General features: G+C 54.5%; 1 protein-coding gene across 1 annotated transcript; it reads right to left on the bottom strand.

The window, feature by feature from the left end:
- Positions 1-5574: 5574 nt before the first annotated feature.
- On the bottom strand, positions 5575-10619 carry MMGT1 (membrane magnesium transporter 1). The gene is made up of 4 exons (XM_063346904.1): positions 10265-10619; positions 9736-9788; positions 8718-8821; positions 5575-7785 (listed from the first exon to the last, which is right to left on the bottom strand). Exons 1-4 carry the CDS (start codon positions 10344-10346, stop codon positions 7623-7625), a joined length of 402 nt encoding a protein of 133 aa, XP_063202974.1. The 5' UTR covers positions 10347-10619; the 3' UTR covers positions 5575-7622.
- Between the last annotated feature and the right edge of the window lie 488 nt (positions 10620-11107).

Genomic DNA, 11107 nt, shown 5'->3' with positions numbered 1-11107 from the left:
CAGTTGCTTGCAGAATTTGAAAATAAGGTTGTTCCAATTCATCTGCAGTTGGTTATTTTGGAAGAGAGACAAACTATCTCGAGTACTTTTAGGGCTGCTAATTAAAGTCTTGCGGCACTCCTCTGAGAGAGTCTTTAAAGATGGACGGAGGGACTTACCCAAGGTCGCATAGTGTGGCACGAGCAAAGATGATTATAAAATCCATGCCCTAATTTGGTCTTGTACGTGGAATTATTTCCCTGGTGTTGAAAACCCCACCGCAAAACAACACGCTGGCAGCTCTTGTGCGTGTCGGGGGGCTCCTCTCTGTGCTCTCCGAGCTGCCAGCCTGGCTCTGGCACGGGGGGGGGAGCTGAAAGGACAGAGGTGGCCTTTTGCTGGAAGCATGCTTCTGGGGCTGGAAAAAAGCAGGAGCTTGGAAAGAGGGAGCTGGGAAGGCTGTAGAGAAGTCGCCCAAGCCCGTAGGTGCTCGTGGTGTTACTGCCTCCTCTTTAAAGTTGGGTTCTGGCTTCTGACCTGAGCTGCTCTGGCACCTTTTCTTTCTCAGCTGTGTAAAGGTGTATTCTTAAATTCCTCTGGCATCCCCGCGTTCAGGGCTTCTCCCTCTGCCAACGAGAAGCAGGCAGAGCATGGAAACTGCTATCAAAAATGATTGTTAGTGGAAAGGGGGGACTGACGAGCTCTGGAAGAGGCTGTTGCAAGTGTGTTGCGTTCAGCAAATCCCTCTGCAGGAGCGTTGTTGGAACAGGGGAGTTGGAATGTGTGGCACTTGCAGCGCTGGGCTCGCCGGGAGGCGGCTGCGGGCAGGGCATGCCGGGGCTCAGCGTGCTGGGAGACATGCTGGGAAGGAGGATGCTGGCCCGGCCGTGGCCATCCCTGCGGCTTGCAGCAGGTGAAACCGGGTGAGACGGGATGCGGGCAGCTGGCCCTGGGCTGCCCTGGGGAGAGGCGGTTGGCGGTGAGTCACAGCCCGGGCCGTGGTGGGGAACTGTTGCTGGAAAAGAGGTTGAGCAATGGCTGGTTGAGTGGTGGCTCTTTCCAGAAGCGCACACAACAGGACCCCGAGGGGGCTGTGACCTCGCCGGGCAGCTGAAAGCTGGGTTGTGGTCTGGGTTCCAGGTGGCCAAACGCTGCGTTTCTGCAGGTGGAAGCAGAGCAGGGTCTCCTTCCCCAGGTCTGCGTGGTACTCCTGGACTTGGCGTGCCCGCTCTGCTGGGGTGAGAAGGGGCCATGAAAGCACGGAAACGAGAGGGACTGCTCTCATCATGATAGGGGACTAGTAAGAGGTTGAAAATGGCAATGAAAGCCTTGCTCTGTTCATCCCCAGGCACAGACATGCCTATGGGGACCCCCTCAGGTGGAGGCGGTGACTTTGGGGATGCCATCGCAGGTGCTTGGCGTGCAGCCAGTGTCGGTGCCCTGCGAGCGGGGTGTCGCGATGCCGTGATGGCCTTCTGCTCTGCTCGTCGTGGAACCACATCTGACGTGACTCACCTCTTTCTTTTCAGTGCTCCTGTCTTAACTTGTGCCCTGGCTGAGAGTGTCCCAGTGCTCTGCTCCCTGGAACGGGTTTGAGCCCCGTTTCTGGCCCTCTCAAGCTCTGCAGTTACCGGTTAGGTGTGAGAAGCGAGGGCAGAGAGGAGAGGGCCTTGCAGACCTCCCCTTGCCACTGTTCACGTAATGCGGAATCAGGAGACATCTCCGCCTGTCCCTTCCAGAGATTGTCCCCTCCTGCCAGCCCTGGCCAACCCAAGGCCGTACCTGCAGCAGACCTGGGTTTATGAACCAGCTTCTTGCACCCCATGGGATATGTGGGTCCCTCCCACGTGAGGTGAAGGCGGGTCTCGCTCTGCTGTGGCTTTTCCTTTGTGATCTGAAGCAGCTGTATCCAAACAGGTATTGAAGTCGCAGCCGGCTTCTGCTTCACGGTGGTGGTGGCAACTTTGATGTTGAAATGGCACCGCTCTCACCCGGGTCCCTGGGCCCATCTGTCTGTGATGGGAGGCTGCAGACCAGAAGCAGCGTGGTGGGCTTGGAGAAGGTGAGGGGGTCATGGGGCCCCTTCTCTCCCCTCCGTGTGCTTGGCGTTGTGCTGGGGAGGTGGTGCCTAGTGGTGGGGTTGTCCTTGCCGGGGGCTGAGCCCAGGCCTGCTGGTGCCCTGGAGGCTCCGGAATGTCCTGGGGAGTGACAGCTTCATGTGGACGTGGGGAAATGAGCTGCTCCTTGGAGCTCCTGCCAAACTGGCTCCTCCAAAATTGCTTCTTGATGCAGGTGTCTTGTTTTGTGCACGTCTGCGTCCAGGACGGGGGAATAAATCGCTGCTTCAGCATTTGCTGTGTGCGCCAGGAGCTCTTCTGCATCCTGCGCTGTAGCGGAGCCCTCCCAGGGACAGGGGACACCGGGGCTTGGAGGACGTCAGCGCTGGCCTTGGGTGGCTGGCTCTGAATGGGGAGACCTTAGAGCGACTTTCCAGTGTCTGAAGGGGCTACAGGAAAGCTGGGGAGGGACTATTTACAAGGGCATGTAGTGATAGCATGAGGGGTAGTGCCTTCAAACTGGAAGAGGGGAGATTTAGATGAGATCTGAGGAAGAAATTCTTTGCTGTGAGGGCGGTGAGACACTGGCCCAGGTTGCCCAGAGAAGCTGTGGCTGCCCCATCCCTGGAGGGGTTCAAGGCCAGGCTGGATGGGGCTTGGAGCAACCTGGTCTGGTGGGAGGTGTCCCTGCCCAGGGCAGGGGGTGGCACTGGGTGGGCTTTCAGGTCCCTTCCAACCCAAACCAATCTACAATTCTATGATAAAATATACAGCAGAAATACCTTGGGGAAGGAGGGGGAATTTTTTCTTTCCTTTCTTTTTTTTTTTTAATTTTTTTTTTTTTTTTAAATCCAAAGTGAAGTCCTCCTGCAGCACAGCGTGCCTCCGGCAAATCCCGGGGAAACTGGTTGATCCAGCACCAGCCCGGGCAGGGAGGGCCGTGCCAGCACCGGGTGCTCGGCATGGCATAAGGGTTACTCCAGGGCTGCGATGTCCGGGAGGCTGTGGGTTGCCCGTGACCTCTAGCCTAGGATGAACCATTGGTTTGATATTCCAAATATCACCTTTTTAAATATTTGGGTTTTGGTGTTTTTTTTTTTCTCTCCTCTCTTTTCCTTTGGGAATGGCCTGATGACACGGCACAGCCTGGGCCCCAGCCAAAGAGCCCTGGGGCTTGTGTTCCTGCTCGCGCTGCCAGGCTCCGGCTGCCTCCCTGCGTCCTGAACTCCCCCTCGCCTTTCTTGGCTGGAAAAAGGATTAAGTTAGCAGGACAGGAAAATTAATTAGCTGCCATTTTAAGGATGGAGCTTTTGTTGCAGTCTGAAGTGTTTTGAAATGACATTGTATCACTGAGAGCGATGTGGGGCTGATTAAAAGGCTTTTTACCTGCCGGAATACCAGATTTATTTCCGGTGTGGTTCTCCCCCAGGTGATTACGGCTTCAAGGTGAACCTCAAGGCCAAATCAAAGGAGTGTTTTCCCTTCGCTGCTCGTGCTGGCTGTGGAAAGCTGGTACCAAAGTTGTTTGGTTGGTTTTTTTTCCCCTCCTTGTTTAACATTCAAAATAGCCTTTCTTCGCCCTCCCCTGCGCGCAGGCAGCCTGCCAGCTTGGCACAGGCAACGGCGGCGCGAGCTGCAGCCTCCCTGCCCCGCCGAGGCTGGGGGTGGGTGACGGTGGGGGCTTCCCATGGTGACAGCAGGGAGACATCAGCCTTCCCCAGGAGCCTGGTGGGAAATTGCTGCCTTTTGGTGCAGGTGTGAACCCCCAGAAGCGGTGCCACTCTCGAGGCGGGGGCTGTATCCAGCTGGAGGATTGTCCCCACAGCTAATGTCATAGAATCATAGAAGTTTTGTTAGAATCACAGAATGGTTTGGGTGGGAAGGGACCTTAAAGCTCATCCAGTGCCACCCCCCTGCCCTGGGCAGGGACACCTCCCACCAGCCCAGGTTGCTCCAAGCCCCGTCCAGCCTGGCCTTGAACCCCTCCAGGGATGGGGCAGCCACAGCTTCTCTGGGCAACCTGGGCCAGGGGCTCACCACCCGCACAGCAAAGAATTTCTTCCTCACATCTCATCTCAATCTCCCCTCTTTGTCCTCGCTGAAGGTGTCAAGAGACAGAGAAGGGCAGCTGCAGCGCGGTGAAGGGTGAGGGAACTCCCAAGTGAGTGATAAGGAAGCCCAAAATCATTTTAGAGTAGAAAGTAATTGCCATTCCCTGCTTTTTCTGGGGTTTGGGGGCTGTGTTGGTGCTCCGGAGCGCCAGGAAGGGCCTGTGAGCCACCAGCTTTCCCGAGAAAGCTTTAACCCAGCGTGAGCAGGAGTTATTTGCACAAGCGGTGCTACGCTTCAGCCCTGCCTGAACCCTCCAGGAAAAGAGATTCCTGCCAGCGCGCTCCCACCCCAGCCTCTGACACGGACAGGGCAGGGACAGGGAACGATCCCTGAGACAAACCGTGGTCCCCGTTCTCACCTTTGTGAGGGTCTACGCAACCCCTGCCCTCCTCGGCTTTAACCAAACACCGCTTCCCCGCTGAACTCCCACTGCCTGGTGAGGAGGAGGAGAAAAACCCCAGCGAAATTAATGCCGATTAAACCGCTACTCCAGCAATGAATGCAAACTATCAGCACTTTTATTTTTTTTTATTTTTTTTTTTTTTTTAGTATTTAATGTAGCAGAAGCCTCTCGTCCCGTAGCCAAAGCAATTCGAGGCGCGGTGGCAGTAAACGCGTGCTGGGCGAGGCTGGAAGGAGCTCTTGGCACAACTTTTGTTTTGCTTTTGAAGAAGGGCAGCTCATCTGTGAGGAACCGCGGACGGCAAGGTAAGCACAGGGCAGCTTTGGGACCTGCTTAAGGTGCCCCTTCCTGGAAGCACTCATTTATTGTGTTTTTACGCCCCGGTAGGCAGCGCCGCAGCAGCGCGGTGCGCAGACGGAGGGTGAGTCTCTGGCGCAATCGTGATGGATGCTGTAGTTGAGCAAACTCCTCTCGTTCTTTGCTAACTTTTCATCCTCCCCCAAAGGAAAAGCAGAGGAGGGAGTGAGAAGGGATCTTGCTCAAGTCCAAGCGGTTAACTATCTCCAGCCCTGGGGGCAGGCCGACTGCTTCTCCCAGCAACCACTGCGACACCAGAGCTTGCAGGAGCCCGGCGTGGGTTGCAGGGAATTAGCACGGGGTAGAAAAGCCTTTACCATGGTTAAATACTTACTTTCCTACGTCAGCTCTGCCAGATACGTTGACTACCGGCATCTCAAAGGCAGGCAGATCCCTAGGCTGGTAACATTTCCCTCCTAAATACTTTGTTTAGCTACATGCTATTTTGATTCCCCCTACTGATCTTATCTCCTAGTAACAAACACCAGACTGGGCATGAACTTTCACACAGAGCGGCCGTAATTAAGGCGATCGCTTCTTGTCAGTGCTAGGCAGTCACTTTTAAATATTCAGTCATAGGGGATTTGCTGCAGCAGGCTCCGGGATGGTCAGAAAGAAACAAATAAACTCCCAAACACTTTTAAGGATATCAATTTTTATTGGACATTGCGAGATCAATAAGAAAAAATAATTTGTACAGCTTTGTGATATAACCATCGCTGCTGGAGAGTACGGCTACTCCTCGCGAGGGGACCCGAGGCAGCCGAGGGACGGGGTGTTCCCAGCCGGACCCGGTGCCATTCTCCGCTCGCCCTGTCCCACAGCGGTGCCTTCCGCCTGGGGCAGCTCCACGAAGCCTTATGGGTAGCACAAATGGGGCTTCTTAGACGTTCGGGGTGAGCAGCCCTGCGCTCAGAGACCCTCTGCCGAGGGCTCGCTGCCAGCCACAGCCCGGGAGAGCGGTTACTGACCCTCTGCCTGGCTTCGCCCTCCCTCCGCTAGTTCTGTCTCTCCTCTGCGCCTCGCAAGGTCGCCTGGCCAACGTTCAGCCCTTTCCTCCACGCAGCGCCTGCCGCACAGCAGCCCCTTCCCCCAGGAAAGAGCTTGGTCTGCACTAGGGAGCTGACTTAGACTATTTTTGAGGCCTTTGGTGACAGCAGCTGGCAGGAGCTGATTTGTGACACCAGCTAGGGGGGGAACCAGGACACTTCAGGGAGTAATCCGGCAGCTCAGACGCTTTTCAGCTGGCAGGGTAACCCTTTCTAATCGAACCCAGATGCTTGAGAGTGATTGTAGAGCAGCAGCTATGGATATTGCTCTAGCACTGGGGCACCCGCTCCATAGGATGGGCAGAGCTAGAAAAAAAGAGGCTTCGGTTTGCACAGTATTTTTGCTAAGCTTTTTGCCTTTGACAGTTCTTAACAGTTTAAAAAAAAAAAAAAAGAAAAAAAAAAAAAAAGAAAAAGCAGATGCCAGGACAAAAGGCTGAGTTTCCACGGCGGCACTGAGACATCCTCATACTAGGCAAAATTCTGGTTGGCCCCATCAGTATCTTGAACTACCCTCCCTCGGCTACATCAGGGAGGTGAAATGCCAGACCAAGAGAAACTTTAGCATTGATTCAGCCCCTAAGGGGAGTTGAGAATGGCAGTAAGAGTTAAGGACTGTGTCGTCTGTCCTAATACATAAAATCGAGACAGTAATCTTAAATTTACAAAGGGCTCAGCTGGAAAAAAAAAAAAAAAATCAAAACTGAAAGGCTCTGTTGGCAGAAAAGGGGGTAGCTGTACCGTGACCGGCTGATGCTGGTGCCAGCAAACAGCCCTCGCTGCTGGACCTACCCCCGGCCCACCGACAGAATGGGTATTTCTTAATGATACTTAAATACTTCTCGGGAACTCGTATCTGGTGCGTTCAGCCTTTCCCCTATCCAGGACCGGAGGAAGATAAACCCGGTGGGTAAGCAGCCTGAGCCTGGGAGAGCAGCTCCCCGCTGAGGCTTGGCTGCCTCCCCCCACGCAGACCCCAAACGCGCAGCCGCATCCCAGGCAACCTGGGGCAACACCGCACAGTTAAACGAAAGAGGGCAACAAGGAAATAATGTCATAATGAAAAGCTTGGGGGGGGGGGCGGTGTGTGGAAAAACCAAACCAAACCAAACAACCCTTCACGCAACTATTTTTCAGCATTGTAAAAAAATAAAAATGAAAGCAAATCTTTTTTGACTTGCCGTGCCTACACCCTGCAGGTCTCCTTGGTGTTCTAGGGCCAGGAGACGCTGCCCCTTTCTCCGCTGTTCAGTGCTGCGGTGCACACCGTATTTCCAAAGGAGTTCCGTTAACTGTAGTGCAAGCAAACCGAGAGAATAAATAGCACTTGGACATTCCCTCTTGTCAAAGAACATTAACCGCGGTAAAAACTAGCTTGCTTTTCGTTTTAACTGAAGTTAAGTCAGCTGCAACTGGGTTTAATATATGAAAATTTGAAGATGTGTTTCACAGCATAACTGTAGAATAATTTACACTGCATTGCCAATTCACAATTCAGTCATTACCAGTGTACAAAGAAGGTCCTTAGTTTATATATATATATATACTTTATAAAGTCTGGAAGATCAATATAAATACTGCTCCAGAAATTAAAAAAGTGTTTACATCCCCGACTTGAATCTTACATCTCAGTGTCCTGGATTATTATTATAATCTGTAAAAGTCTTAGCGGCGCAGAGGTTCAAGTTTTCGAAATTTCAGTGACGAGCTGGATGACAAAGCATCTTGGTTTGAAGAAGAATTCACTGTGTCTGGGGACTGGAACAATACTCTACCACGATGATTAAATACATAAAAAGATGGATGGTTCCTTAATGTGTCAAACGTCCTTCAAAATAAATGTAAAAAGTCAGTGTTAATACTCTTTTTAGAACAGGGGTGTTAGAAGAGTCGGTCTAGGGTACACCAACTTTTACAGACAAGGAATACAAGTTTTGACTCCCAAACTCTTGCTCAATTTATAAGTTTCCTAAGCTGAAACACGAAGCCAAGCGTGAAAAACACCAACTGCTCAAGAGGCAGAGGCGGTGCACCCCACAGCCGAACGTCCCCCCTCTTCCCCGAGCACGGGGGCAGGCCTGCGGCTCACTGCACGCGCTCCTGCCAACCTGCCGGCCTTACTCCAGCTGCCGCTTGTGCTAAGACCTCGACGCTGTTTACTGTTGGCTTCCCATCCCTTTCTGGGCCTGAAGCTGCGGGTTTTAGGTAAACGCTATGAAATACAACAGTGTCAACTTATTTACTTCCCATGCTCCCCCGCACTTTTGGAAGTAGCCAGAGAGGCCCATCCAATTTCCTGTCTTTTTCAAACTCTCGATTCAAAATCCCTTATTTTCTTAAGCTCTTTCAGATATTCTGCCTTGAATAGTTCAGTGTGAGATTCAAATAATTCAGACTCTTGCAAAGAAGCAAAGAGCAAGAGAGGCTGTGCCAGGCCCGTAGCCTATGAGACCATCTCACGACAGCAGTTTGCGACTGCCGAGCTCTTACTTCCCACACAGACCCTTCATTCCTCTACCAACTCCGCACAGCAGGATTTTGGACGAGGGAAAGCAAGAAGTTTATTTAATTTGTTCCGGTTATCTAACTCTCTCTGAAATTCAAGACATTGTTGGCTTTCCCAGGTGTGACCATTCCTCTCAGTGTTATTGTCTACAACGTGCACTGAAGGACTGAGCTAAAGAGCGAGCTATTTCAGTGTTCGGTTTGTAGGGACAGTAGCAGATACAGCTGTTTAGGAAAAGAAGAAATAAAACATACTTATTTTTTAGTTCTGAAGTGGCATCCATGTCTTTAAATTCTCCTGCGATATGTACTATGCCATAGCAGGTAACTGCAAAGGCTAACAGAGTCTGAAGAACTATCTGTAACAGAGGGAAGCACAATGCAACACACACATTACTTAATATTCACCCAAAAAATCTCATCTTCCAGCATCTCTTGCGCTTTTCATGCGGTGACAGCAGGTGCTTTTACAGAGGTGGCAATTCAACAGTAGGGAAACTGAGGCACGGGAAGATTAAATACCCCGCCTGTTCTGCGTGGCAGAGCCGAGAAGAGCCTGGTCTGCCCAACATCGGTCCGCGTTGCACGGATTGGATTGATTCACACTCAGCAAGAGCCTCAGAACAAAATGCCGCGTTCCCGGGCACTTAAGGTTCTCATATTCTCTCCGAGCAACAAGCTGGCTGCCAACGCATGCTGTGCAGCGGTGGCAGCTGCCGCTCGGTCCAAACGCCATGCCTGGCTGTCGTGGGTATTTGATCTCCTTACCTTTCTGATTAAGCAAAAACGGAACAGAGAATAATTGAAGTGGCATTTAAAAACCAAGCAAATAAATAAATAAAAAAACCCTCTTCCTGAAGCAGGTTGTGCTGGGATCAAACGGGCGCGCAGCCACGGTGGATAAACAAATGTCAGCCAACAAAAGCCAGAGGGAGGAGGATGTTTATGCTGCAAAGGAGGAGAGGAACGCACAGGCTCCCTGAGCTACGTTCAGGGAATTCCTGAGCGAGATGCTGCAGGGCAGTTCTAAAGAAGGAGAGGGAGGTCTGGACAGGGGGCTCCTTCTCCCTGACAGATGTAAGACACTGCAGGAAGTTGGGATAAGAAAACGCGGTTCTTTTTGACAGAGGGAGCTCGAATGAAAGTGCAGTATAAAAACTACTTTACCCTTTGTTCTTCCCTGTCACGTAAAAAAAAACCCAAAGCAACTGAGACAGACTAAACCCTCCGCCCAGCATTCGACCTTCCAAACATTGTGAACGCTTGAACTTACATCTATGGGCAACGTTTCATCTTCCTTTTCTGTTAATCTCATGTAAGAACGATCTACAAGACAGAAACACACACACGCATCAACCCCCAGCAACAGCCAATACACAAAACCCCACCGGGACCTGCTGCGGGTCGCGCCGGCCCCGGACGGTCCCGCTCCCGGGGCAGCCCCCGCCAACCCCTGCCTTGCCGGGAGGGCGGAGGAAGCCGGGCCCGGCGGCGCTCCCTCCCTCCCCTTCGGGCTCAGCTCCCGGCGGGGCCCGCTCCGCTCCCCCCGCGGCCCGGCCCGCAAGGGCAGCGCCCCCACAGCCGGCGGGGCTCCCCCGGGCCACCATGATGACGATGATAATGATAACGCTGCTGATGATGATGGTGCTGATGCCGCCGCGGCCCATCCCGGCCCCCCCCCGGAGCCTCCCCCGGCGGCCGGGCGGGGGTGACGGGGCCCGGTGGGCCTCCCCTCGCCGCAACTCCCCCCACGCCCAGGGCCTCAGTGTCCGCTGCCGCCCCCCCGCCGGCCCCTCGCTCACGCTGCGCCGCCGAGAAAGCCGCATGTGCCAGGGCGAAGAGGCCGAGCCCCACCAGCCCCTTCCACACCGAGGCGGCCGCCATCGCCGCCGCCGCCGCTCGCCCCGCCGCCGCCAGGGGCGCCCCCGCCGCCGGCGCACGGTGATGGCGTCACGGGGGGACGGGGGCGGGGCCAGGCCGCGCCCGGGAGGGGCGTGGCTGGTGCCGTCGGGGGCGTGGCTTCTCGCGGCGGGGGCGTGGCCGCGCCGCCGCTTTCCCACGCGGGACCGAGGCCATTGAGATGGGGCAGCCACAGCCTCTCCGGGCAGCCTGGGCCGGGGGCTCACCGCCCTCACAGCAAAGAATTTCTTCCTGATACCTCATCTAAATCTCCCCTCTTCCAGTTTGAAAGCGTTCCCCCTCGTCCTATGGCTCCCCTCCCTGATCCAGAGTCCCTCCCCAGCTTTCCTGTGTCCCCTTCAGGGACTGGAAGGGGCTGGAAGGTCTCCCCGGAGCCTTCTCTTCTCCAGGCTGAACCCCCCCAGCTCTCTCAGCCTGTCCTCACAGCAGAGGGGCTCCAGCCCTCCCAGCATCTCTGTGGCCTCCTCTGGCCCCGCTCCAACAGCTCCGTGTCCTTCTGCTGTTGGTGCCCCAGAGCTGGAGGCAGCACTGCAGGGGGGTCTCACAGAGCGGAGCAGAGGGGCAGAATCCCCCCCTCGCCCTGCTGCCCACGCTGCCGGGGATGTGGTGGCCTTTCGGGGCTGTCCCCCGTCCCTGACACCTTGGCGGCCCGACCGCCCCGCACTCCGCAGGCTCCCAGCCCCCCTCACCGCCGGCCGCCCTTCCTCCCCGCTCGCTTGCTGCCC

Source organism: Chroicocephalus ridibundus, chromosome 9 (assembly GCF_963924245.1).
Source record: "Chroicocephalus ridibundus chromosome 9, bChrRid1.1, whole genome shotgun sequence".
In the NCBI taxonomy this organism is placed as follows: domain Eukaryota; kingdom Metazoa; phylum Chordata; class Aves; order Charadriiformes; family Laridae; genus Chroicocephalus; species Chroicocephalus ridibundus.
Note: the sequence above shows the minus strand (reverse complement) of the source record. Positions and strands in the feature narration are given on the sequence as shown.

Bases quoted from the DNA above. Each gene is read 5' to 3' on its own strand.
- MMGT1 (XM_063346904.1), bottom strand. From the start codon at position 10,346: ATGGCGGCCGCCTCGGTGTGGAAGGGGCTGGTGGGGCTCGGCCTCTTC. The intron at 9,789-10,264 runs GTGAGCGAGGGG...TCTGTCTTGTAG, and splicing joins GGCTTTCTCGGCGGCGCAGC to ATCGTTCTTACATGAGATTA. The intron at 7,786-8,717 runs GTATGTTTTATT...TTTATTTTGAAG, and splicing joins ACTTCAGAACTAAAAAATAA to GACGTTTGACACATTAAGGA.